Source organism: Megalops cyprinoides, chromosome 16 (assembly GCF_013368585.1).
Source record: "Megalops cyprinoides isolate fMegCyp1 chromosome 16, fMegCyp1.pri, whole genome shotgun sequence".
NCBI lineage: Eukaryota > Metazoa > Chordata > Actinopteri > Elopiformes > Megalopidae > Megalops > Megalops cyprinoides.
In genome coordinates, this window is record NC_050598.1 from 2,566,605 (window position 1) to 2,594,494 (window position 27,890).

At 44.4% G+C, this 27,890-nt stretch overlaps 3 protein-coding genes across 5 annotated transcripts; 1 reads left to right on the plus strand and 2 right to left on the minus strand.

Annotated features, from left to right (window-relative positions):
- Positions 1-4,957: 4,957 nt before the first annotated feature.
- Positions 4,958-8,553, minus strand: LOC118791563. Of its 2 annotated transcripts, none has more exons than XM_036548963.1 (2): positions 8,504-8,553; positions 4,958-7,101 (listed from the first exon to the last, which is right to left on the minus strand). In XM_036548963.1, exon 2 carries the CDS (start codon positions 7,098-7,100, stop codon positions 5,172-5,174), a length of 1,929 nt encoding a protein of 642 aa, XP_036404856.1. In that variant the 5' UTR covers position 7,101; positions 8,504-8,553; the 3' UTR covers positions 4,958-5,171. The 2 variants fall into 2 exon arrangements, with proteins under 2 accessions (XP_036404856.1, XP_036404855.1); XM_036548962.1 differs by lacking the exon at positions 8,504-8,553 and adding an exon at positions 8,371-8,436.
- A 1,482-nt stretch (positions 8,554-10,035) lies between these two features.
- Positions 10,036-13,116, plus strand: mrpl49 (mitochondrial ribosomal protein L49). The gene is made up of 4 exons (XM_036548340.1): positions 10,036-10,283; positions 11,533-11,683; positions 12,214-12,338; positions 12,794-13,116. Exons 1-4 carry the CDS (start codon positions 10,152-10,154, stop codon positions 12,938-12,940), a joined length of 555 nt encoding a protein of 184 aa, XP_036404233.1. The 5' UTR covers positions 10,036-10,151; the 3' UTR covers positions 12,941-13,116.
- Positions 13,117-13,142: 26 nt separating this feature from the next.
- On the minus strand, positions 13,143-27,879 carry si:ch211-114c17.1 (pre-mRNA-processing factor 39). 2 transcript variants are annotated; one of them, XM_036548338.1, is made up of 14 exons: positions 27,813-27,879; positions 25,723-26,093; positions 25,237-25,362; positions 22,863-22,981; positions 22,057-22,224; positions 21,328-21,508; positions 20,371-20,472; positions 18,491-18,712; positions 18,204-18,330; positions 17,349-17,620; positions 16,347-16,531; positions 15,864-15,938; positions 15,551-15,719; positions 13,143-15,346 (listed from the first exon to the last, which is right to left on the minus strand). In XM_036548338.1, the coding sequence occupies exons 1-14, from the start codon at positions 27,868-27,870 to the stop codon at positions 15,284-15,286; spliced, it is 2,238 nt and encodes a 745-aa protein (XP_036404231.1). In that variant the 5' UTR covers positions 27,871-27,879; the 3' UTR covers positions 13,143-15,283. The 2 variants fall into 2 exon arrangements, with proteins under 2 accessions (XP_036404231.1, XP_036404230.1); XM_036548337.1 differs by having other exon boundaries at positions 13,144-15,349.
- Between the last annotated feature and the right edge of the window lie 11 nt (positions 27,880-27,890).

A 27,890-nucleotide genomic window follows, 5' to 3' on the forward strand; every position in this document is an offset into this window, starting at 1 on the left:
AGTGGTGAGTTTTTTGTTCTTGGTGAACCACAGGAAGATGTTGACGTGTTGGTGTATGCACAGTAACCTGATGTGGTCTCAATTTTTAATTCTTCACTCTTATTGTTACAATTTACCCCAGGTTGTGTTACAACTTATCCCGGTAGTGGGGCAGGTTGTAACAATGGAACTCCTTGTACTTGACATCAGTTAATTAATGAATTCTGTGATATAGCTGGAGAAGTTGGAAACATTGCTATTTGTAGTAGATAAATAAGGGTACTTTGTGTCAAAATTTGAGAGCTCTAACAGAAATATTCTGCAAGTTATAGGTACTGAACCAAAAGGTGTTACAACCATCCCCGGTCTCCCCTACATCAGACTCTGTGAGGACTTATTTTTCAGAAGGCATCAAAGTGTGGAGGGAGCCTCCAGTCCAATTGGCCTAGACTGGGAGAGGTTTTCCACCACATGAGTTTCTCCAAAAATCAGTGGCGACTGCTGAGCTGGAAACCGGGGAAGCCGAAACACTACCTTTAAATATATCTATCATTACTTTCAACCTGTTCCCATTTATCCTCCTTGATTAACAATAAAACAATAATTCACAGATTAAACAAATAATTCGCCGCAGATTGTCTGAAATGTGTGTGCTTGCGAAAGCTAAAACGTGAGGTTGTTTAACAACGATGGCATTTATTGATTTAAATTACTCTAAATGCTCATGACACATCACAGCTTTTGTGAGGTCTGTGTTCTAAACATTATTGTTCATTGCTCTCAACCTAACCTAAAAGTTTATTCTCAGTAATTGAAACTGATTTAACTAAATTTAGCTCCGTTTTGTAATTTGAATTTTGTAACACAAGAAAGATATAATGTGAAACATTTAAGAGAAAGCTTTGGGATTACTTGCCACTTAATTATTCAAATTGCCATCCTTGTTAATTAAACAATTTCATGCTGTAGCTTTCGCAATAGCACACAAATTTCAGACAATCTGCGGTGTTTCACAAGCATAATCATTTATTGTAATTACGCCATTGGTGTCGATTATTCTGTGAATTATATCAGCGATAATCTGATCATCTATTTATACAGAGCCGGCCTTCACCAGTTTGGTGCCCTAAGAAAGATTTTAGCTGGTACCCCTTGCATCGCAACCAATTCCACCACCACGGTTGTGGTTGTGGTTTTAAACCATTATTTATGGTCAGAACATGACAAACATTTGCCAAACAGCGGAACATTTCACAAACCTGAGGTAGAACATTCAAAACAATTATAATGATAAAATCTTTTTTCAGCATTAAAATATGCATGAGTAAAATTAAGTAAAAACGTTTTTCAGTCCTTTTTCCTCAACAAAATAAATATCTTAATAGAAAAATTAAGTGCTGCAGTGTGATACAGCACACATGTAAGATGGCTCAGACTGCAAAGTTTAAAAGTGTTTTAAAGGACAATGTCAATAAATAAAACAATAAATAGACACAGAAATCTTAATTGTGGTCAGCATGCCAAACTTTTTGTACAGACGGGTTGAAACATTTTGTAAGTGTTTTAGCTGACAATGTAAACAAAATAAATAGACAAAATAAAAATCTCAACTGTAGTCAGTATCTTCCGTAAAAGTTTTAAACAAGCAAAGCCATTACCCTACAAGAAAGACAAGTCTGTCTACAGTCTCAGGTTTTAAAGCTGCCCTGTGATAGCTGATAAGCTTCTTGAATCCCTCATTTTCGACAGTGCTAATGGGAAGCATTTCTTTTGCAGTGCAATATGCAATTGCATTTGTGATGTATTTGTGTCTTTTCGTTTTTTTTGCTGGAAAATGCTGATACAATCGTTTGTTGCTGGGTAGTCTCACTGGGTACTGGCCTGGTGCTTGTCGAGGGTCCACTAACAACACTCAGTTGGAGACTGTAATTTCCTACTTTCTGTGTGTTCTAGCAGGTGATACTGTTTCAAATGGTGAAACAGGTTTGTGGTGTAGCCTGTCTTTGATGGCACGTGTCTTCGGCACAGTTTGCAGCGCACACTGCTCTGTTTTTGTCTGATTGTAAATAGCCAAAATATCTCCAAACTACTGAAGTTGAGTGTCCTTTCTTGTCGTGCAACCTAACATGCGGGTGATGCGCCGGGGTGATGAGGCGGGCAACCCTAAAAATACGCTATGTAGTTATGTTGTTGTGGGCTCTTTTGGTAATATTTTGAAATAATACTGTTAGTAAAAAAACAGTAAAAGTTAAAAAATTTGAATTTTTTTTCTTCCCTCATTTGGGGTGCCCCTAGCATTCGCCTATACCACCTATGCCATGGGCCGGCTCTGTATTTATACCAGATATTTTTTTAAATGGAGTTAGTACCTTTTAGAAAAAGGTGTCAGCTCTGGACCAGTGGTGAGTAAAAATCCCCCTACTACCCTGATTTGCATTTGTATAGCTCACAGCATTTTTATTTACATGTGAAAGACTCCTCTAGACCTAGGGAATTGGAGGTCAACTGCCAGGTTTCTCAGACTTATAAAACTGACAGAAATTCAAATCCCAATTCCTGGCAGTTCCCAGCAGTTTTCTGCATGTGTTGCCTACAAATTCCCATGAACAGTCGTTAACCTAAACTTCCACGGCAATTTATAGTGCTGCTTACTGACGAAAATCCCACTTTTCATGCAGTGTTTGAAGGGGAAAGAGGAATGCCCTGGTGGTATTTTTATTGGTATGAATGCATTACAAAACAGTCTAAATCATACACTAGTGACTTTTGAAACCAGAAATGACTGTCTCCTCTGGTTATGCCTTTACCATAGCATTTCACCTCAGATTCTGTGCCCCCCAATTGAATTCTGTAGCATTTACAGTTGCAAGAAAAAGTATGTGAACCCTTTGGGATTACTTGGATTTCTGCATAAATTGGTCATAAAATATGTTCTGATCTTCATCTAAGTCACATCACTAGACAAACACAGTCTGCTTAAACTAATACCGCACAAAAAATTATAAGTTTCCATGTTTTTATTGAACACAACATGCAAACATTCACAGTGCAGGGTGGAAAAAGTATGTGAACCCCTAGGCTAATGACTTCTCCAAGAGCTAATTGGAGCCAGGAGTCAGCCAACCTGGAGTCCAATCAATGTGATGAGATTGGATGTGTTGGTTAAAGCTGCCCTGCCCTATAAAAAACACACACCAGTTTTGAGTTTGCTGTTCTCAAGAGGCATTGCCTGATGTGAACCATGCCTCGCACAAAAGAGCTCTACGATCAAGAATTGTTGACTTGCATCAAGCTGGAAAGGGTTACAAAAGTATCTCTAAAAGCCTTGATGTCCATGTGTCCACGGTAAGACAGACTGTCTACAAATGGAGAAAGTTCAGCACTGTTGCTACTCTCCCTAGGTGTGGTCGTCCTGTAAAGATGACTGTGAGAGCACAGCGCAGAATGCTCAATGAGGTGAAGAAGAATCCTAGAGTGTCAGCTAAAAACTTACAGAAATCTCTGGCACGTGCTAACATTATTGTTGACAAATCTACAATAAGTAAAACATTAAACAAGAATGGAGTTCATGGGAGGATACCACGGAGGAAGCCATTGCTGTCCAAAAAAAACATTGCTGCACGTTTGAAGTTTGCAAAAGAGCACCTGGATGTTCCACAGCACTACTGGCAAAATATTCTGTGAACAGATGAAACCAAAATTGAGTTGTTTGGAAGGAACACACAACGCTATGTGTGGAAAAAAAAAGGCACAGCACACCAACATCAAAGCCTCATCCCAACTGTGAAATATGGTGGAGGGGGCATCATGGTTTGGGGCTGCTTTGCTGCCTCAGGGCCTGGACGGATTGCTGTCATCGACGGAAAAATGAATTCCCAAGTTTATCAAGACATTTTGCAGGAAAACTTAAGACCATCTGTCCGCCAACTGAAGCTCAACAGAGGATGGGTGATGCAACAGGACAACGACCCAAAGCATAGAAGTAAATCAACAACAGAGGGGCTTCAACAGAAGAAAATACGCCTTCTGGAGTGGCCCTGGAGTCAACCCGATTGAGATGCTGTGGCATGACCTCAAGAGAGCGATTCACACCAGACACCCTAAGAATATTGCTGAACTGAAACAGTTTTGTACAGAGGAATGGTCCAAAATTCCTCCTGACCGTTGTGCAGGTCTGATCTGCAACTACAGGAAACGTTTGGTTGAGGTTATTGCTGCCAAAGGAGGGTCAACCAGTTATTAAATCCAAAGGTTCACATACTTTTTCCACCCTGCACTGTGAATGTTTACATGTTGTGTTCAATAAAAACATGGAAACTTATAATTTTTTGTGCGGTAGTAGTTTAAGCAGACTGTGTTTGTCTAGTGATGTGACTTAGATGAAGATCAGAACATATTTTATGACCAATTTATGCAGAAATCCAAGTAATCCCAAAGGGTTTACATACTTTTTCTTGCAACTGTACAACAAACTGAAAATACAAATAAATCCTGCTATTTTGGAACAGAACACACCATATAAAAGCGGGAAAGGTATTATTTAGAGATGAATCAGCATAAAGAGAAAAAAAATTCAGAGATGTAAATGTTGCCACCAGAACCCCTTCCACCTCCACTCTGTGTTTTTAAGCAAGAGGTCAGATGTTTCAGTGTTCTGTTCTGCACCAGAACAAAGCAGCTATTGCTCCAAACAGGCAGATACTCTGTTACAGTAAACAATAAGCAATTCTGAAATAATAATATCCCTTACATGCCAACGGATGAAAGGCACAAAAAATCCAATTTTATGTATGAACGTCTTTACTGTCGGTCCTTAATGCATTCACCACATTCTTGATAACAACTGACTTTCCCATAGAAAATATTAAAATAGTGATAAGTATTCAAACGTGAAAATAAAAAAGGAAAAACCAACGGCATTTATACACTGTGGACCTACATTTTTAAAACACAGACTTAAGTAAGTTAAGTTAAAACATATATGACTTAAGTAGCTGGTTATATTAACAACAGACAGGTGTAACAGCAGACAGACGAAGTTCCAAAATGATCAGCAAAACAGTTTGAACCCTGTTACGCGTTATGGATGTCCACTGTTTTTCTGCTTGATTGGTCCACAGATAAAGTATAGACAATGGTTGAGGAAAACAAGTGCAATTATATCAACACACTGTTCAAAAGACACTGTGGACCTAAACACCAAACTGCTTATTCAGTCGTACAAACAGAATGTCCTCTAAGATGTCATCTTCGATTCCTGTCTTCAGAGAAAGCATGTATCTGAGCGCTGAGAATGCTCGCTCCACGCTAACTTGGGTAACAGGCAGAGGGAGCACACTGACGGCTAATTTGCACAAGTCCATGTTGCTCTGGGAGGCACTGGACCAGTACCTGAAAATGTTTTCCTCTCTTTTCAGCCTCGCCTCGCTGGCATACGCGTTCAGCACTGACATCATCTGCATTTTGCACTTCACGCTGCCATTGCTGTTCTCCCTCTCCCGTGCCCTTAGCATCTGCTCGATCTCGTCATTAGCATCGCCCTGTCCCTGCATATCGTGTGCAAGGGCCTGGATCATCCCCCAGGCGCTGCAGAGGTGGCTCTTGGCCCGCTCTGTCTGGGCATCACTCAGAAGCACCTTATAGCGCGGGTCCAGGAACACAGCGGCCAGGAAGGCCTCGTTTTCAAACAGCGCGTGCTGCCGCCGGCTCAGGCACTCCACCAGCAGTGCGGCAAATGGGCCGCCCACCTTGTCCGTCTCAATCTTACACTTGAGCCATGCACCGAAGAAGTCACCAGCGGTGAGCTGCTCAGCGAGGAGGGCGTCCGCCATGGCCCTGGCCGGGTGCAGCGAGCGTACCAGAAGGCCAACGTTGTCCCACTCAGCCTCCGTCAGGTGCAGCACAGGCGCAGAGGGTGCCATGTCTTGGCAGAAGGCCCTCAGCTCACACAAGCGCTCCAGCATGTCATGGGTAGACATCCAGGATGCCGGGCAGTCGAGGGCCACACTACGGTGGCCGAGCCTGGTGAGGAAGGCCGAGACGTTGGGCGAGAGCAGCTCCTCGCTGATACGTCTCATCTTGGCGACAAGGCCTGCGGGGCCGCCATCCCAGAGCACATCCCCAACTGCTGCATGGAACACATGGGCTGAGCACCGCACACCTCTCAGGACAGGCCCCCCACCACCCGCACCATGCATGTCCACCGCCACACTCCCCGGTGTCTCGTAGATGTCCAGGGCAAGCAAGCCATCGCCCCTCCCTGATGCTGGCAGCCCGCCCGCAATGGCCTCGTCTCCCTCCTTGCGCCCAGCCCTCTCATGCTGCGCCTCAGAATCCTGCTCAGCTGGGTCAGCGATGCCATTGTCTGTCGTAATAGCGTACAGCTGCCTCAGCTGGATGTCGTATAGCTTCAGGACTTCGCGCACCACTGACGCCACATAGCTGTCAGTGCGCTCCTTGCACAGCTCTCGCACGGCCAGCGTCCGCAGTGCCACGCCCTCACCCTCTGTGTACTGCACATGGACGCCCAGGACAGAGCGGCCCCTGAGCATGGCGGCATCCACCTTCAGCATCAGCGGCCTGCCCCTCAGGGTGCCCCGGAGCCTCTCCCGCTCCCTCTCCGCCGCCTCCAACACCATGTTACGCACAGCGCCACTGCTGATTACCACATGCTCACCCAATGCCTCCAGCACGGGGTCTAAGATCTTCCGGAAGCCCGAGTCATCCATCAGTGAGAAGGGTCTCCCATTGGAAGTGACCAGCTCCACGCAGGCCTCCCTCAGGGAGTCAACCGTCATCCAGACCAGCTCACCCCGGGGCCTCTTTGTGACTGTGGGGTCCAGTGCTGCCACCTCGACATCCGCTGCTGCCCCAGGCCTCTTGGCAGTTGAGGAGGAGGAGGGGGACAACGAGGACAATGGCACGGTGGGGTTATCGGGGCGCAGGGGCCCAGGCAGCCTGGCGAATGCCAATGGGTGCATGCGCTGGACATGCCGCTGCAGGTTGCCACCATGGTTGCCAGCGATCTCGGCAGTGCACCCTTCGATCTGGCAGCGGGATTTGTTCGCGATGCGGTCGTAGGAGAAATAGAGCCGCACTGGGTTCTCCTGGTGACGCCCCATGCTGGACAAAAAACAAGACCTCAGATACAAGCCTCAACCTCCTGCGACAGTCAGTGTATTTACAATTTTATGCCATTACTCATTAATGTTTTTATTCATTTAAAATTTTATTTAAATCTACAGGATCTCTCTGCAAAAAACGTAAAAGATGTCTCCACAAAAATTCTGTTTTTCAATGATACTAATTTAGTTCTTACTACAAATATAATACAAAAATACTACTTCATTACTTATTCTGTAAATATAATACAGTGAAGAACATCACATCAAATAAAACAAATCCTAAAGCAAATATATGTAACATAATAAAGCACTCAGATGAAATTGCTGCATGAGTTCTAAAAGGCAATGCTATAATTTTCAGATGTCTGTGTGCACTATTTTTGCTGAAAATGAGATATAAAGGGTACATGCAATTGTTGGATGCATATCAATAGGCTATTCATTGTGTTATACCATACATCAAATGTCTTGCAAATAAATAAGTCCCTGACGTGAGTATCATAGACATTCACTCTCAGAGACTGCTGTAAGGGCCAAGGTAGGATTGAGCTAGAGAAGCTACATTTAATATCTAGATTTTTTTTATTCCAATAGGTTATCCTGTTGGATATCAATCACCACTTGACTTCATGTTTCTAAAAACTTCTACATATGCTAGAGTCAGAATATTTTAATTTAATTACTTCAGAGGGTGCCACATTTGTGACCTTTACTACTGTCATACATTTGTCCTTGTGAAATAGGTTATAGGCATACATTACAAATACTGAAGACTAAAATATCAGAAGAAAGTTGGATAATTTAGTTCAGAAATTTATACTTGGACTGCTTGTTATTCACGTTAGTGCTCGTGCTCGTTAGTTACTCTGTGTGTTTGCCGCAAATATTTTAGTGAGCGATCACATAATGACTTACAGCTGTCATTGAAATCAAGATAACACAAACACAACACGGTAACAAGTGTGCACATGTCACACTGGGCTGCAGGGGACTTTGTTATGGTAATATGTTTCACACACAACTAAGAGTTTCCACGATTGACTGTTGTTGACATATCGTATCTACATGGTAGCTAGAAAACCTAGTTAGACAACATCCCTTTTCAGACATACATTGGCAAATAACATGAGCGAAGATGTTTACTGGCTGTTGCGTAATCATGAGGCTGTTTACACTGTATCATAACGTTTGTGTTTTCGATTATTGATTGACAGAAGAGAGTGTGAGAGCTACTCAAGCAACTACAATAGCCGCGTGGGACACTGACCACTTTAATGGAGTAAGCATGATCCGAGGTGGAGTTCACTTAGCCAGCTAATTCATTTTCCGGTCTTAGACTATTCATATTTTCCTCCTGCGATCCAGCAGTGACAGGCGCTTGCGTAGAGGCGCTCACTCACCTGCGTATACTTCCTGATCAAGCAAGTCGATCGAAAAGGAAAACAAACAGCTGTGGCGCGAGTGTCTTCGTGCGCATGCGTACAGAGTACTCAGGTGACGTTAGCGCCGCATGCCAAGTTAGTGCTGACTCCAAGTTAAAATCTTGGAATACACACGATGACAGCAGACAACGACTGTAAAAATGATGGTAATTTCGAATCGCACTTTTTCATACCAATGAAACACAGATGCCCTTCTATCTATTACAACAAACCTACCGATATTTTAACCAGAATTTAACAAAATTTAACAATTTAACAAACGTTTCCATATCGACAACAAGAAATGGCGGCAGTGTTTAGTGTCACTTCCCGCAAAGTGTCATGTTCTAGGACATTTATTTGTACATCTCTTTGTATACATAAACATAGAAAACATAAAACAATATAAAACATAACAGGGTGTGACAATGCAACTTTAAACACATGTGCACTTGGTACCTACATTGCTTGGCCTTCCTCACATGCCAGCCTGTATACTCTCTTAAAATATCAATATAATATGGTTTAATTGCTAAATAATGTCGCTTTCACACTTGGTCCGTTTTGCTGGTCCGAACTCGAGTGCGATTATTCCCCCCTCCCCCTGCCCCCGCTGGTCTCCGTTCACATTACATTTTTTGGTTCCGAGCCCTGGTCCGTTTACGTCATCAACACGTAAGGTACGTGCAGCTTTGATTTGCCCATGTCGCTAGGCAACGACGCAAAAGGGGGGGAAATGGAAAGCCACACTAGTTTTCTTATTCATCTTTTTGTTAATATGGTGTCAGCACCAAAATAACCGTGTTCGGCATTTTCACTATGCCATAAATGCGTTCCGCTGTCTGAGAGTGATATGAGCTGCTCGGATAAGGAGGTTTTTACGGAGACAGGCGGCAATGCTAAATGAATTTGCAGCTTTGCTTGCACAGCATACTCATAGGCCTACCCTCAAGATGAGCGAACAGTGTGGCTGCCTGCAATTATTTCTACGTTAGTTAGCTCACACTCGCGACTTTGGTTTTAGCTAATTATGGTGGGATAAATTATGTATTAGTATATTAAAATGAAAATATAAAAAAAAAAAAAAAAATCAAATTAGGCCTTCACTGAGGGGGCAGGGTAGTCCATCTGAGGGGGCGACGTCCCCTTACGCCCCCCCCCCGTGGCGCCGGGCCTGAGTCACACCATACAATCACAATGATTACAAAGGTTATCTGTCCTTAAATTATGTTCACCGTAATTATATGCAAACAATATGAGCTTGCTCTCTGGAATGCTAATACTAACTACAGCATAAAATTAGGAACATGACATCCAATGCGTACATTTTTTGTGATATATCATGTTTTCTCTCCTGTCTAATCGGAGTATGCAAAAATATTGATGTGTGTATAAAAGGTGTGCAGAGCCAACCCAGACAGACGCCATGTTTGCGCTGATCTCCGCTCTTTCTTTCATGTTAAAGAAACTTGTGTAAATAAAGTTTGTTCAATGTGATGGCGTCACTAACGATGTTGGTTGCTGTTGCTTTTGTCTTCGCACTGTGTTTTCTCGAATGAAAAGTCCTCATGTGTTGGCATTTTGACAAATCATACATGAATGTGCGGTGCGAGCGACGAGAGACGTCATGCGTGCTGACCCTCCCAACACGACGGAGGACACAGGAGAAAACATGGCGGCGTCCATGGCGAACATGTCTAGAGCGATATGTAGGGGATTAAGTGTTGTATCTTTACCGCGAGTTGGTGTCCGATTACGGGTGAGTAAGAGATGCTGTCGAGATAGCTAGTGAGCCAGAGTGATTAGACAAAACATTACTAGAATATTGTATTTTCTAAAAATGCACCGCAACACACAACGTTAGCGCATATCGATACGTTTGTTGTTTGTATAGTCTAGCTAGTTGTCTAGACAGAACAGCCAATAAGTAGCGAAATTGACGTGGTGGTAATGAACAATTAGGATGCGTTATTTTATGACGGAACAGCAGTAAATAAATTTACTGGAATTAATGTGAATTACCCACCAGCGATGCGTCAGGCCTGCCTCGGCCAGCCGGCTTTACGCATAGCGAGGCTGCTATCCAGTGTAGCATTAATATAAAATGGTGCAGGACAAGTGTAAAGGTATACTGAGTAACGTTATATGATTGCGTGTAGCGGTTATGACAGCGGAGTTTCTCGCCGTCGTCTGTCTCAGAGTGAAGATTAAACTCTTCAGAATGCATCTTGGCTCCAATACCCTCCCCTTGTTTATATAGTCTTATTGTATGGTATGTTATATCGCACTTATGTATCGCGGTTGAAACATGTCGAAACATGTTTGCACTAGTTATCACAGCACTGTGTCAGGGCGTGAGCGGACGTGATCAATCGTCCCGAACGTACCGTTTTGTCATGTAAATTTATCAGATGTATGTTATACCCATTCTTTGTTTGAAGTCTCTCTGGGTAATGGCGTTGGCTAAATTACATACGCATAATGAATTGAACAAAATGTCTGTGTAGAAAATGGCAGATTCAGCAATTGATTACAGAATATCCAGTACGGTGTCCCCCCCTTTTAAATTTGCGATATGAAAGCAGAATCACAGATGATGCCTATGAAACTATAGGCTCCGAGTACCTACCGATAGACTTCATGTGCATACTGTATGTCCAGGCAGTACTATGAAACACAGTAGTCTGTCGATGTCTGTTTCAATCTGTTTAATAAAATTCATCAGTCACGGCTTTGGAGGACATATTGTAAGACTTAATTTGTAACAGTAGTGCGTTTGTGATCCCTTGTGTTTATGCTCCTGACTCCTGAATATTTTGTCTATGCCAAGACACCGGAGGTTGATTCAGGGTGAACCAGAGTAGCTTGGAATTGTTCACGATTTTAATGGTCCTTTTGGTGAACTAGAACAAGCACAGTGGCATGTGTTTAGGTCATGACTACAACGGTAGACTATGAATTCTTTCTGTTACATTCATATTCACCCTTTTCTTCATCTCATAATTCAGCTGGCAAGCAGCACTGCAGGAGAGACTTGCAGTCCAATAGTCGAGTCTACAGAAGAATACAAATTTGTGGAGCGGCTGATACCGCCCACTCGAGTTCCCACACCTCCTAAACACGACGGCCCCACTCCCTCTGGATGGACTCCCCCACCAGGTAAAATGATAGCACAGCCCATCCTGTTCATTTGATATGCCTGACCTCCAGCAGGTGAGCCTTTAGCTTTATAGCTCACATCTGCTCAGGAACCCTAGACCGCCAGAGTAATGGCTCCATGTGTGAGTGTATAGGGATTGGGGCGGTAAGGCATAATGTCACTTTTCAGGAGAATGTACAATCTGAAACAAACACAGCTGGTGCATTGTGCCTCTAGTAATCATTGTTTCATGGTAAAATGCGTGCAGTATATTTTTCTGTGTGCTGCTTAAAAAGGTGTCGAGCTTCAGTAAAATATCATGCCCTGTGATCCAGCTCAGAATGTGTTCATCATTACATTACTGATGCCACTGCTAAGGAAATCTGCCGTGTAGATGTATAAAGGGCAGAGTGAAATCCCACATTGAAGATTAAAATGAAAAAAACAGCAGTTATCAGATCACAGGGAGCTCAATGGCTGAGGTGATGCTCCAATGTTCTTTCCTCATATTTCTTGATATTTCTCTCCCCTCTCCATCCCTCGTTCCCAGAGGTTCCCCCTGATCTTCCCTACATGATCCGTCGCTCCCGAATGCACAACGTCCCTGTCTACAAGGATATCACCCACAACACACGGGTCATCACCCTGGTTCGCAAGGTGGAGGGGGACATCTGGGTGAGCGCCTGACCCAACACCCTGCCCACTCTGCCGAGCCGTCACATCATTCAGTTACAGGGTTACCTCCTGAAACTGAGCACTAAGGGACAGACCTCAGCCACCTTGCTTGTATGTCTGCAGGCTAACACAAACAAATGTGCATGAGTAAAAGTAACATCTGTTTTCACAGGTTATTTAAAGGCAAAATGGCACAGCAGGGGCTGCAGTGATGAACATTTTGTGATTATAATCCTGTGTAAGGAAACATATTTTCAGTAACAAATATTTTTCTGCTATTAGACATGAACTGATGCACTGGGCATTTACTGACTGGCAAACTCATTGTCTCTGACATCTTTTGTGTCAGAGATAGGCAGATTTCTATTAAGACAATCTACTCCTGCCTTCTTAGTTTAAATTATTTCCTCTGTTATGCTGACCTTCTTATGCTGTTCTTGCTTGATTGGCCACAGGCTTTGGAAAAGGATGTGAAGGAGCACTTGTGTGAACTGACAGGGAAAGTCCCGCTAACACAGGTCAACGAGGTCACCATGATCCTCCGGGTGAAAGGTGACTTTCAGAAGGAGCTGAAGGAGTGGCTGATCAAGAAGGGATTCTAAACAGGTCCTCCAGGTGCAGTTCAATGTTCTACCACAAGATGGCAGAAGGGACACTTGTATAAAACATACCTACAGTAAAATATTCTGGTTGGTCTGACCAAGCGGACTGGCAGTGGTCCATCAGCTGTCACTTCGCCATGTGTCCAGTGCGTGTCCCGATGTTTGCTTACACATCTGAGTTTGTGACTCTAGAATGCCTTGTAAATACAATTTATTAATTTCATATGTTTGGTTTGTGCTGTGTTTCTGAAACCATCAAATTAACATATGTGAAACCTGTTTGGTGATGTGCACAGAATCCATCTTTTTATTTAATTCAAGCAATCTCTCAAACCAGGAACTTAACCTTATGATTGGACTCACCAACACAGATTTCGTACTCTGAAAAAATCCAATTTCTGAGCACTTCTGAACTCTACAGAATGTGACGAAACAAGGACAAAGGTTTCAGCCCTCAAAGATCTGTTCTGCTGTCCTCAGCTGCGTTTACACTGGTTACATTCCTGGTTACGTATTTCCTTAGTAACTGCCACAGCCTGTATTCTCTTCAATCATGTACACAACTGGCATTACACAGAAACAGTTGACATTAAGCCCCTGCTGCGTGCAACAGCAAAGCCCCACATGGGATTACAACCCTCAACCCTGTGGTTACAAACTCCAGAAGGACAACACTACACTTCTACTTTAACATAACTTTTTACATATTACCACATATGAGGGAAAGGGAGAAACTGACAACAGTACACTAATGGCTTTATTTTATGTAAAAAAAAAAAAAAGCGAGCAATACTGCACGTTAAAACATCCATTATCCTTGGATTAAAAGAAACACTGACACTTGCATGCTGTACATGTCAACTTTGGCTGTGCAAATCTCAATGAGTGAACTGTACATGCCCTCAAACAACTCAGAGAAACTGGAATGGTATTGTCTCGGACAAACGTGCTCGCTTGTACAAGGCAGAAGTTTCTGCATGGAATACATATTGCAAGTGTTGTAAGGTTAGACCAAATACTCAAGAGTGTGCTGCTTAATTCGGATTCAACACTAGCATTAGAATTAGAAATGCACAGCTGGTCATAGCTGCGGGGGTAAATCACATTGGGTTTGTTCCATCCCTCAAAGGTTAAGAAGAAAAGGTTCTTTGACATTCTCTCATAGCCTTGTATAAGCACTGTGAACCCTCCCTACTGTTCTGGCAAAAGGCAGAAATGCACAGACCTGCACAGCCAGAGGAATGCAATGCTGAGACATTACAACACAAGGGGACTGTGTGAGGGCACCAATATGATGAGAATTTGTCTTTTTTTTTTAAGAATACACATTTTCAAAGCGTAAAAATGTTCATATACAAGAGAAGAAACCTAATCTAGTTCTGGAATGTGTAACTTCTACAGTGCTGAAAAAAGTACAAGTGTGTTTACGGTAAAAGACATACTGATAAAAAGTCACATTACAAAATGTCTTCATGCTGTTCTCATTAAAGCAGCAGCTGTGTGGAGATGCTGATTTAACAGCTATTGATCCTGACAAAAAGTTAACATGGGACATCACTGAGCACACAACTCATATTAATCATGTGGGTGCTTGGGCCCTTTCAGCAAAATGCATTTCACATCAGAGGCTCAATAAGTGCACCTCTAAGCCAATGACATTCCATGACACCATTTATGGGCCAATCAGAGGCACTCTGGTGAGTAAAACAACTCGCTCATTCCCTCCGTTGTTTTCAAGGTGCTCGAGAGACGCAGAGAGAAGAGCTGAATGAGAATAATCACCAAACAGAAAATGGCAGATAACCTTAGGGGTGCAAATGCTTTTGACTACAACTGACAACAAAGTATGCTTTACAGATTCATCAAAGAAGGTAAAACTAAGTTTGACTCCAGAGCAAATGAAATCACATAAAAATGGGCTTTAAATGAATGACTTTGGTTGGGTAAAACCAACAAAGACGACAAACCACAACATAGCCTGTCACTGATATGAGCTGCTTATCAGGAGGAAACACCTGAAGACTTTCAGGAAAAGTACCCCCCAGCCTCTGATTCCCCCCAACAAGACAAGTTCCCATAAAAGCATTCTGAACTTACTACTACACACTGACTGCCTTAAGTCTATGTTCTCCAAACAGATTTTGGGCAATTTATCCATACAAAAATACCTACCCCCATCCAAGCTACAGTACCAACCACTTGTGACGTCATTATATAATCAAGTTTTGTGTGTCATGGCGTGCTCTGAGTCAGTCTCGACAGACCAGGCCAAACGTGCTGCTGAGTAGCGCCCCCAAAACACTGCACGGTTGGGTGTCTGTCCTGGGGTCACTGGTGGCACCCCTAGCTGGGAGGGTAGTACTGGTTGTAGTTCCAGGGATTCTGGTAGCTGTAGTTGCTGTACTGCTGCTGTTGTGGGAAGGAGAAAGAAAGGTGACGGTTACCATGGTAGAAGAGGACATTTCATTCACTGATGTGCAGTTCCTTACTCGCCCTGTCGTGCAAGCACAAATGAAATTTCAGTCCACTGCATGGTTCAGGTAAAGCATAAAAATGTTACATGTTGAAGTCATATGCAGCCTTAATGGCGATTGGGTAAGGAGACAGTACCTGGTACCAGCCACCGTATCCATAGGAGCTGCTCATGTCTCCTCCCATCATTGGGGGAGGCGGTGTTGTCATGGGCACAGGCGGTGCCATTGGGGGTGTGGCCATGGAGGGTGTCGGCACGGTGGAGCTGTCCTCCAGCTTGGTGACTTTCTCTGGGTCGTCATTGTCCCTGGAACAAAAGGGCAGACACGAGAGGTCACCATGAACAGGCAGCGGGGCACACCGAACCTCGACAACATGGCGACGAGCCACAGGGCCCGTGAGCTGGCCACCCTCAGTTTTGGGGTTCCCCCCTCCCGGCTTTGTAAATTACCCATTCTCAGCGCTCCTCTTCTTATTGCCCATCTCCTTCAGCAGCTTCTGATGTTCATCATACACCGTCAACACACTGAGAAGCAGAGGGGGAGAAAGGGAGTGAGAGAGAGTGAGTGAGAAAAACAGAAAACAAGGAGAACAAGAGAAAGAGGGAGAGACAGAAAAAGGGAGAGTCAGGGAGAGAGACAGTGAGGAAGAGAGGGAGAGAAAATGTTTAGACTGTTAGAATGTTACATGTATGGCAAATCCTTCAGCAACAGAACAATTGTGTCATACCAATAAGACTCATTTGAATTTGAATGAAATTTGAGGGGGATAAAGAGACAGGGAGAGAGAGTGAGTGAGGGAGAGAGAGAGAAAGGATGAGAGATGGAAGAGAAAGAGGAATGAGAGAGGGAGGACAGGAAGGGAGAGGAAAAAAGGAAGACAGAGTGTGAGAGAGGGAAATGAGTGAAAGGCTCCCTTCCACACCCATGCCCACCTCTGCACTGTGGCCCCAAAGTCCTCAGCGAACTGCAGTCCCCGCTGGGAGAAGAGCAGCTTGGTCTGGGGGGAGAGGGGTGCGGCCAGGGCACGGCTCACACACTGCTGCACCCCTGTCCCGTTCCCCCGCACATCTGCGGCAACCTCCAGCTCCAGGAGGTTCAGATGCAGCTTACTGTTGTCCTGGAGACCATGGGGGGATCAGGGATGAATACAGGGAAGAAGACCCAGCACATTCACTCACTATTATCCAGAGTCTCTTTCACATCAGTACATGCATTAAGAGTGAAACCACACCACTCTTTCCATTCAGTCATATGCGAATACCTCTCTATGGACCTACACTCTGTGGCCAAGTTAACCCAGTCATGGGCTCCAAACTAGGGATCTATTTACCCTTGGATGGAGGATGAGCATATACTCTGTGTGACAAAAATAGCAACCACGAGCACACTGAAAATATCTCCTGCAAATGAAAACACTTTCACTTGTTACTTTTTAGAATACCAAGCCTTAATACACCTACGCTATTTCCTCAAATTAGCAATTAGAGAACACTCCAGTTTACTACTTGTCTTTTAGGTCTTATATCTGATATCTCTGGGTCTGATATACCTCTCAATTCTAATGGATCTGTGTTAGTGTATGTGTCTGAGACATGGCAACTCGATCAGTGTAATGTTCAGGGGGGCTGACAGACCAGCACTGAGGGGGTTTGGACCCCTGACAAAGGATCTAACCTCCAATGCTCTGCCTCAGTCTTCTTTACCAAATCTCTCCTCTCTGCCAATCTCTGGCCCTCCCTCCCTTCCTCTTTCCTCTATATCTCTCTCCTTCTCCCTCTCTCTTCATTTCTCTTTTCCCACCTCTATCCCCATTCTCTCTCTCCCTCCCTCTCGCCCTCTCACTCCCTCCCTTACAGGGCTGAGTTCGATGGCCTCCAGCAGAGCACTCTCTCTCTCTCCCTCCCTCCCTCTCGCCCTCTCACTCCCTCCCTTACAGGGCTGAGTTCGATGGCCTCCAGCAGGGCACTCTTGGCCTTGGCCGGGTTCTTGCACAGCTTTAGCAGCAGGCGGGCCAGTTTGATGGAGTAGAAGGCGTGGAGTGAGGGTGTGTCCTTGCTCTGCAGTACTGCCTCACGGAGGAGGACCTCTGCCTGGTCCAATCGGCCGGTGCGCCGCTCCAGCCCTGCCCTCCTCAGGCGGACCATAGCCAATCCCGGCATAGCCTGCTCCAGGTTCTCCAGCACACGTCGTGCCTCTGGGATGTTACCTGGGGCAACATGGAGGAAAGAGAATGAAAGTGAGAGAGAGACATTCCCACAAAGAGGAGGTGAGCTGGGCTCTTCATAAAGCCTGATGAATGCAGGTCAACCCTGGTGGGTGAGCCAATTCTTCTTATCTAATATTACATTACATTACATTACATGCATTTAGCAGATACTCCTATCCAGAATGACTTCCAGCATAACAGAATATAAGTCTAAGGTTATAAGGTTCATAAGGGTTTAGGGTTTAGGGTTTATTGTAGTGGCACTGGTGTTGTACGCTTGGGTCACGTACTTAACCCTGGACTGTTTTAGTACACAATTTGCTTAAGTAATTTTTTTAGTAAACAATTGCTTAAGTAATTGTTTAAGTAATCCAATTGCTTAAATGAATAACATGTAAGAAGAAAAAACTGTAAGCTGTTGAAGTCCCTCTGGATAAGAGTTTCTGAAAATGAAAGACTTTAATGTACTGTAAGCACAGTGTGTATTTTATACCTAAAAGGTATGCAGGTATGTGTCTGACGATGTCTATGCAGGTGTGTGGAAGTGCTGGGGCTCTGTGCTGCAGGTGTGTGTGTCTCTCACCGTGTCTCTCCTCGAAGGTGGCCCACTGCAGGTGCATGCTGTGCTTGTGGGACAGGTGGATCTCACAGGCCCGACGGTACACATCCCGCGCCTCCTCCACACTGTGCTGCTCCAGATAGCGCACATACTGCAACACACAGGTTAGTAGAGTCTCTTTCACAAACACACACACACACACACACGGGTCAGTACAGTCTCTCACACACTGCCTTTAAATGCAGCTTCCAGTCTCCTTTCTTGTGCCAGCTGTCCGACTATCAAAAGGAGCTGCTCCTCCTGCCCCTTACCTTGGTCCAAAACTCCTCATACAGCGCGCAGGCAATCAGGCACCGCTCGAACAGCATCAGCACCCTCTTGTGGCCAGCGTAAGTCCCGCCCACTGCCGCCCCCTCCGCAGCTCCACCCTGCACCTCCTGCCCCGCCTCCCCCATCTCCCAGTCCAGGTATGTCTGCCACGCCTTCAGCTGGGCACGGTCCAGGGGCTTCACGTGGAAGTACGGCCTCTTTATCTGTAGAGGGTTTGGGGGTTTCGTAGAGGATGAGAGAAAAACAGAGAGATTAAACAAAGTTCGTGACATCTCCAGATGGATGGCCTCCAACCACCTCAAGCTTAACCTGGACAAGACTGATCTGCTGTTCATCCCGACCAAGCCCTATCTTCTTCAAGAGCTCTCAGTTACTGTCAACGGCACCACAGTAACTTCCTCCACTTCTGTGAAGAGCCTGGGAGTCACCCTTGACAACAGGCTGGACTTCACCGACTACATCTCCCAGACATCGCTCCTGTCGATTCCTCTTCTTCAACATCAGGAGGATCCGCCCTTTTTTGACCACTTACTCCACCCAGCTGCTTGTCCAGGCCACTGTGCTCTCCTGCTTGGACTACTGCAACACCCTCCTTGCAGGCCTCTCAGCCTGCACCATTCAGCCGCTGCAGCTCATCCAAAACGCAGCTGCTAGGCTGATCTACAATCTCCCCAAGTTCTCCAGCGTCACCCCCCTACTGAGATCCCTCCACTGGCTCCCAGTTGCCGCCAGGATCCACTTCAAAACCTTGTCTCTCACCTTTTCTGCTACAAGAAAGACTGCCCTGACCTACCTCCAGGACCTCATCCTACCCTACGCACCTGCTCGACAACTTCGCTCCACTACATCTGGACGCCTTGCTCCTCCCACAAAGAGAATGAAAGGCCTATGCTCCTCACGACGATTTTCCATCATCGCCCCCCAGTGGTGGAATGAACTCCCCACCACCCTGAGAACAACAACCTCACTCCAACCCTTCAGACATGGACTGAAGACACACCTCTTCAGACTCTACCTGGACTGACACCCTTGCCATTTTTGATCTAGTAACTTTGACCTTGTAAATCTTCAGATTCCTGACTTGTACTCGTAGTTTTCTTTCTTACCTTGTATTGTGCATGTTTTTGCCTATGTAGTATAGCGGTACTTTACTGTGCCTGTGATTGTATTCAATATATGTAATCCTAGATCAGCTCGCTACACAGACCTTGCTCTAAGCTTTAGCATTATATGCATTGTATGACCTGTACACATCTTGCTCTTGTGCCTGTCTGCCCACTATATGCACTTTTGTACGTCGCTTTGGATAAAAGCGTCTGCTAAATGAATAAAATCAATGTAAACAAAACAAACTATTATATATATATATAAATAACTATTATACTATAAACTATATGTTGATGGATGTCTAAACTCTACATAGACTGGAGGTGATGCAGTTGGTTGCTATGGATCTGGAAAAAAGCAGTTTATACTTATCACATTGAAAGAAATTTCACTACCTCCTCTGAAGGCTAGAACCAACATATCCCTTCTTAATTTTGCAGAGAAATTCCCCTTCAGTAAAATCTTATCAGAAATACTTTGATCAACAAAGCACAGGGCACTCTGTGTCATCCATTCACTGGCTTGCTGAGTTATTCTACTCAACAACTATAACCTATAAACTACACCAATAATGTAATTTCTTCTTCACAAAAAGCTGTCGTATAACTTGCCACACCTCAGCTGAAATGAGGCGGGCGTGTTCCCCAGCTTAGCTGCAGAGGGCATGTCCCCCAGTTCAGATGAGGACAGCGTGTCCCCTAGTTTAGGTCAGGAGGACATGACCCCTAGCTAAGGCGTGTCTCTGAACACTCACCGCTTCCTCAAAGGCCCAGCGCTTCCCCACCTCCATCTCCGTCTGCTGATACACCTTCTGCCTACTGGCCAATAGCAGTTCCTGCATCTTCTGTATCTGTTCCTGATCAGGCAGAAATGCAGATGTCAGCCTGACAAACTTCAGCACCCCTTTTCACCGCTACAAGTAGCATACAGCCCCACACAGCCAATAGCTGAACAGAAACCGCTGCTAATGAATGCCGTTTTACTAGATTTTAATGGTATCGTTTGGTACAGGACGTTCGGTTCGGTGCGCGTTGTGATTAGAGTCTAGCTTTAACCATACACGTTACGTGCATAACTTTTTTATGCTCTGATGGTCAGTTAGCGGATAGGTCAGTTAACGAATAAAGTGATACTTAACAAGATACAGTGTGCCCTCTCTTCTACGTTTCTGTGTGCAGAACTAAAAAAAAAAAAAAAAAAAAAAAAAAACCTCAGTTTCTTTTCCGATTTCATAACGGAGCCATAACTTAGCAACTGAATTAGCACATGTTCAGTGATGCAGCCTCGTAAGTATGGCGACCGCAGCAATATTAACTGACTTTTTCTTTATAATACCTAGATGTAGGTATGTTTTTTTTTTTTAAGAACAAAAGGTATATGCCTTTATGTGCATTCCTTATGTGTTCAGGAAATTATGGCCAGTTTGCCACTGTTTACAAGTTTGTACAAGTTTATATGTTTACAAGTTAAATTCATAATAAATGAAAAGAAATGTCATGTTTTGCATGTCTTTTTTTTTCACTTTACTGAAAATGTACCGAACCGTAACTTCAAAACCAAGGAATGTACCGAATTGTGACTTTTGCGTACCGTTACACCCCTAACACTTACTGAACCCAGACCAGTTTCCTGAGGTGCTATGTCTGATACGTGGTGGTGGAGGTGGAGGTGCTTAGCCCATCAGCTTCAGAAGGTGACCCTGGAATCATACCATGTCCTGGTGCCCCGCTGCACTGTCACTGGGGGCTTCCTCTCCCGGGGGTCTCTCCTCATCTGCCTCTTCAGGTGTAGTCCCCTCCCCCTGGCTCTTCCGTGATTCTAAGCACAGGCGCCCATATTCCTCTGGGGATAGGACATCCCGTGGGTGGTGAGCCAGCAGGTAGGCCTTAAATCTGAGGAGAGGGGCAAGCCAATGGGACAGGGATCTTCATTAATACAGGTTTATAACGCTTGGAGCAAAGGAAGAGGGGGATCTTCATTGATACAGGTTCAAAATGCTTGTGTCATTTCATGGATCTGTGCTGCTCTGTGTCATTACAATCATTACACTCTCTGCTCAGGAAATACATGATAAGTATTTTATATCAATGCCAAAGGAACATTTTCACTTTGTGTGTGTGGTGTGTATATTCAGTACCTACATGAATTTTGTCATCTTTGTCATCATGCAGAAGTGCTATGCTGCTTACTTCCTGAATCTGGTTAGGATGAACCCAAATTCAGCCCCAGAAAGCACTGCTGTGTGCAGCAGGGCACCTGTAAACCAGGAAATGCTGAGCACAAAATGAACTCTGTCCGTCTCTGGTGGAGCCTAGAAGCAGGAAGGGCTCCAGATTGCTTCCAGTGCATTTCCTGTCTCAGCATCGCTTCCAGAGCGCAGGACAGACTGGGTGAGGTGACAGCACCCGCCACACCCCACACAGGTCCCGCAGCACCTCACCTCTCAAAGTGTCCTCCATACAGCTGGGTGGGCATGCGCAGCACCCTGTCGTAGACGGTGGTCACGGCCCGCAGATCACCCTGTTCCTTCTCCCACTCCGTGTACATCTCCCACAGTCGATCTGAGTGAAAGTCCATCCCCGCCGCCTCCACGGCCGACTCGAACGCGCTGCGGACGGGGAAGGAGATAGAGAGGGCGTTATGGTTCCTCGCTGACCTCAGACCTGCACTTTGCATGTTGTGAGTAACCCCAAGTCGCCAACTGCTGATCTAATGACAGCGAGGGATGGAAGAAGGCAGCAGGAAGTGAGGCAGACTTATAGCAGAGAGGTCCAGAGGAGGGTTAAAAGATGAACAAACAAGACAACCCGACTGTATTCCTCTGTGCACTAAGTTAGGGCTATTGCATTACATTATTGTCATTTAGCAGACACTCTTTTTTTCTCCATTTCTCCCCAATTTGAAATGGCCAATTCCCCAAATTCAGAAATGTCCAATTTGTCATCATCAATGTTCGGTCCCATTGCACAACCCCCACTGTCAATCCAGGAGAGCGTGGACAAGCATGTGCCCTCCTCCGAGACACGTGATGTCAGCCGCTGCTTCTTTTCGCACTGCGGTCCACAAGCTAAGCTAGCACAGAGATGAGTTGGAGGAAGACATTTCGTATGTAGCTTTAGTTACGAGCCCTGCACTTCATCATTATGCCACACTGCTGTTTTATTAGAATACACCTTAAACAACCTTAATGAAATTGTACAGACGTGCACAGATGGGTGAGCGGGTTGGACAGGTGCTGGTGTGTACCTGCGAATGCGCTGGGTGGACTCCGGGAGGTTCATATTAAGCGTGTCCTGCAGCAGGGTGATATAGTGGATCCATAAGTCCAGGCTCAGAGGTATCGCCTTCAGGCCACGCACACACACCTGGAAAGAGGGATGTACCTGCATGTTAATGACCACCTATTCACACTGAGGAAATGTACATTTATGTACATTTACATGTTAACGGAACACCTGCATAACAACTGCCTCAAAAATGCATGCAAGAATCATACCAGTTATTATACCCATCATTAGTACAGACCTGTGGTATGTATGGGACCCATAAATACCTGTGAAAATTGCCAACACCCAGGTGAACAAATGAGCATAAATTCTGACAGAAACACACACACACAAACATGCTCACACGCATGAATATGCATATGCACGCACACATATGACTAACATGTTACACATAGCTAGGGCTGCAACTAACGACTATTTTGATCGATTCTATCGATTATTGAAACAAATAATCGACTATTCGGATCATGAATCGCACAATTACTCAATGGCTCTTATCTATTGGCTTTTACATTTAGCTTGAGGTTGTTTTAGGCATATGCTAACTAACAATAAAGACAATAAAGATGAGAACTTCATTCAAAAGTACATCTTTTAATGAATAGTTTAGTGATGGGAATAATGGTTCTTTGAAGGGAGCCGGACTTTAACAGCTCATCGTTCTTTTTTTTTTTTCTTTTTTTTTTTTTAGGAGGCAGGTGTTACTAGGTTTACCCCGAAATGGTCATATCATATAATGACATGATGTGGATCGGAAATTACTCGTATTGCCAGACCTCATGTCATTGTGTATTTGTGCTTTACAACATTCTCTCTCTCTCAGTGTAGTATGCTACACTGAATGGATTTAGAGCAGGCAGTGAAATTTGGGCGCAACGATAAAAACAACGGCTCTCAAGTACGACTCGGATCCCTTCGTTTGTACCAAGGACCCGTTCAAAAGACTCGGATCGGTCGTGAACGTACATCACTAGAATGGTTACTAGGTCTAATTCAGTGAAGGCAGTTGCTTGCTGGGGAGTACAAGTCTGCTTCCTTTGAAGAAAGCCATCCATGGAGATCCAACAAACCCATAACTCGCTCGAATTCATTCAAATGCAACCCACATTGGGCATGCACGCATGGACATGAGTTGTAGAAATCTTTTGCAATTTAGAAAGTATCAAATTCTCCAGTGTTCTCTAAACGTGTACACTCGGCAGCAACACTATCTCCAGCCATAAACGTCACCATGACAACGATGCAACGTTTAAGCAAATAGCAGACGGGCTCTGGTTTAACATTGTAAAGTTAGGGCACATTTGGAATGTGAACAGGATCGTTGTGAATAATAGATTATTTTTTGTTACAATGTATGTTCAACGTCATTAATAATTTACTGATCAAGAGAAAGTGTATTTCAAAAACGTTAAAGCTCATAATGTGTAACATGGCTTTAAACATTAACATTGCTATGCTAGCTAGCTAACTACCTTAATGAGATGAGTCTTCATTATCCAGAGAGCCAACGTGCCACCTCTTCACATGCTCGAGCATAACTGATGTGCTCCAATGACAGGCAAGGTCAGGTTTGCAAATGTTGCCGTTCACAACCTTCTTGGCAGAATGAGCCCTTTCGGGCGTACAGTCACACCGGTGTGCTTATCCATTTAGAGCATATGCTAAAACCAGTGCGATTATAAAACTAGATTGGAAAAGTTCTAGCTAATTTTAGCTTTGAGGAAACAGCAATTTAACATTAAAAATATAGCAAATGCTAACTGAAAACTATGAGAAGCTTAATAACACTAATGAAAACATAACTATGTAACATAACACACACGCTACAGAGCATAAAAAATAAATTACATGCGAAAGGGTTAAGGTCTTTGGTCGTGAAGGTGTTGCCATCTCTATTGTTCACTCCAGTAAAGTTTTAGGATGACCATACGTCCTCTTTTTCCCGGACATGTCCTCGTTTTGGGACCTAAAACATCCGTCTCTAAACGAGGACATGTCCGGGAAAAAGATAAAGCAACGTAGCTTAGGCTACATGTCTGAGCATTCCGAGTCAGCACGAAAAACGCGACGCGATGACGTCACCAACTAATCGACAATTAAATTCGTTGGCAACTAATTTGGTCATCGATTTTAGTCAACTACGTCGATTATTCGTTGCACCCCTACAATGGCTGATGGTCAGATGGTTCCACCACGACACTGGCCCACTCAACACTCAAATATACATCAAGAATTAATGACAATGACAAAACTCCCACAGGCAGAGACACATACACCTCCTAAGCTTTTGCCGTTTCCAGCACACTTGCTGGCGCATTCTCACACACACACACCTCCTGAGCTCTATTAGTGTTCCCAGCGCGCCTCTCCAGATCTGCATACTTCTTCCAGTAGCCGTAACAGAGCGGGTATCGGGTGAGGAATGCCCCGAGAGCCCTCCGGGAGGCTGTCATGTGACCCTGTGGAAGACAGCCATTACTAAAACTCCGCCTATCACCAACTTCCACAGCAAAGTCAAACGACATCTCTGTCTTACCCATCGTCACCATATGGAGCTTTATTCATTACTTAAGACAATCAGGAACTAGTTGTCAGACATGCTTTTTTGCCAGGGAGCATGTACACTTACATTTACATCTCCACATTTTTACACATATATACATATATTTGCTCTTATCCAAAGCAATTTACAAAAGTGCATTCAGTGGGATTAGACAATTAGCTGCACAGTTGCTATAACAGTGCCATCCATGAAATGTAGTGCCAGTGTGGGAAACACTGCCTCAGTGCTGTTGAAGGCCATGCAGCCTCACGCCCACCTCTTGCTCACAGTACTGTAGCAGGTCGGTCCAGCTGGAGAACTCCTGGGGATTGTCGTGGGCCACCCTCCACAGCCTCTCGAAATCGACAGGCAGCTCCCCGTCCTCATCCTCGTCCCCCTCCTCCAGGGCCACCGTGTATGGTGGCGCTGGGGCCCTCCTGCCCCCCTTCTCATCCGCCACCTTGGCTGCCAGCTTTGGAGCCTCAGTCTCCGGTTCCTGAGTTTCAGCCACGGGTTCCGGAATGCTGACCGGGGGTTCCGGGACATGGGCCATGGCCTCGGAAATGTCTGCCGTTGGTTCCAGAATATCGGAATATTCTGGAACTTGCGGGGTTTCCGTAGACATGGCCTCAGATGGTGCCAGGGTTTCTGATTGGAAATACAGCCACAAAGTTCACTGTCTGCATCATGGCCTTTGGTAAATTAATATAAGAGAGACAACATGCTTGACTCTGACACTCAACTAAAAGTTAGCATACGGGTGCTAGTTCCTCACAAATAGTTATTAACAGACAGAAATGGTCTACACATCATAACTTAATTATTTTTAATTGCATGGGTGTTTTGAGCTTAGCCTTCCTTCAGCAAATGAATGACTGTCAACATGGATGTCCACATGCAGGTGCCAGCTCCATCTAAGGGATTCTCTGCTTTTTGTGCCATTCTCTTCATTTTCTACTTTAAGTTTAAAAGTTACAGTGTGTAGACCATTTCTTTCTGCTTCAACAAATGAACCCATTCAATTATAATTATGAACTGTTATCACTCCCCAATACCTGACAAGGGAGGTACCTGACAACATGACCACATTCGCTCTCTTGACTGGAAATTGTGATACAACCTTATTCAGTGTCACATGTGGGTGCCTTCTCTATCAGTCCTGGCTGATTGTCTGAGGGCATCAACATCCCTATGTGAACCTACTGCCATCTACAATACCTAGGTAGTGTGAGCAACACTAGCACCACTGGCTGCCCTTCACAACTCACTGGAGTCAGGAGTTTATAATGCGGTTTCCCAGGCTGCCAAACCAAGCCATGTCTGACAGGTCTTTCGCCATTTTATGTTGATTTATTTCTTTCTGAAACAGTTCCTGTGATAACCCTCGGGAAACAGTAAAAGTAAAAACTTACTTCTTCCAACGAATTTATGCCGTCATTTTAATTCTCTACAACATAATGCAAATTCTCACGTCTTCGGAAATATTTAAATTAGAAGAGAATATAACAAAACATTCTACAAACCTGTTAGCGTAAATATAAACTGTGCAATATTGTTCAAACAATACTAAACCGATGAAGAGTTAGAGATACTTTAAAAGGAAGTCTGATAATGATGATAATAATAATAACCAGATGCAGGATGTGGTGGAGATCATCTGAATGACTCTTTCTCCACTTCAAATCGGGATGCGCAAGTTTTTTGTTACAAAGTCTATATCCATCAGAAAAAGAGAATCAATGCAGGAAAAACTGAAAACACAACTGCAGACAGTACATTAAACGCTGACTTCCTATTCTAAAGGCAAGTTAGACACTGGATATACCGTATTTTTGAAGCTAGTGTAATTAAAGAACCACCGTGGACTGTAATCTGTTTATGTTTGACGTCCACATTATGGCTATGCTTCGACTCTGCAAATACCATAACGGTATTATCATAACAAGCTACATAGACCAGCTAGCGGTTAGCAATGAAGCTAGCGATAAAGCTTTGGCGCTGAACTTTTTTGAGAGAAGGAAGAGGTGGATGTGCTCAGTAGCCAAATATAAAAAAGAATTAAGACTTCCTGTGTACATGTGAGTCACATATTTCATTTTCACCACTTTAAAAGCAAATCTGCTTGATAGACATTTAATTAGAATTTACAAGCTAGGTTGCTGGTCGTTTGATAGTTAGCTCACCGTTCCTGTTATGAGTGAGCAAGCCTGATAAGTAAACTAGCGATCTGGGCAGATGTTGACGGCAAACTATACGTGCGATCGGCTACACAGCAGTGATCTAGTCAGTCTAGTCAGACACGAAAATCAAAATGCGCAAGACATGCGGAGGCTTCAGATTTAGTGTGTGATGTGTGGACATACCCACCTAGCTCGGAGTCCACATCTCCGTTGCTGCTCATGTCTAAACCATCTGCTGCCGCCATGATCGCGAATCCACGTCACA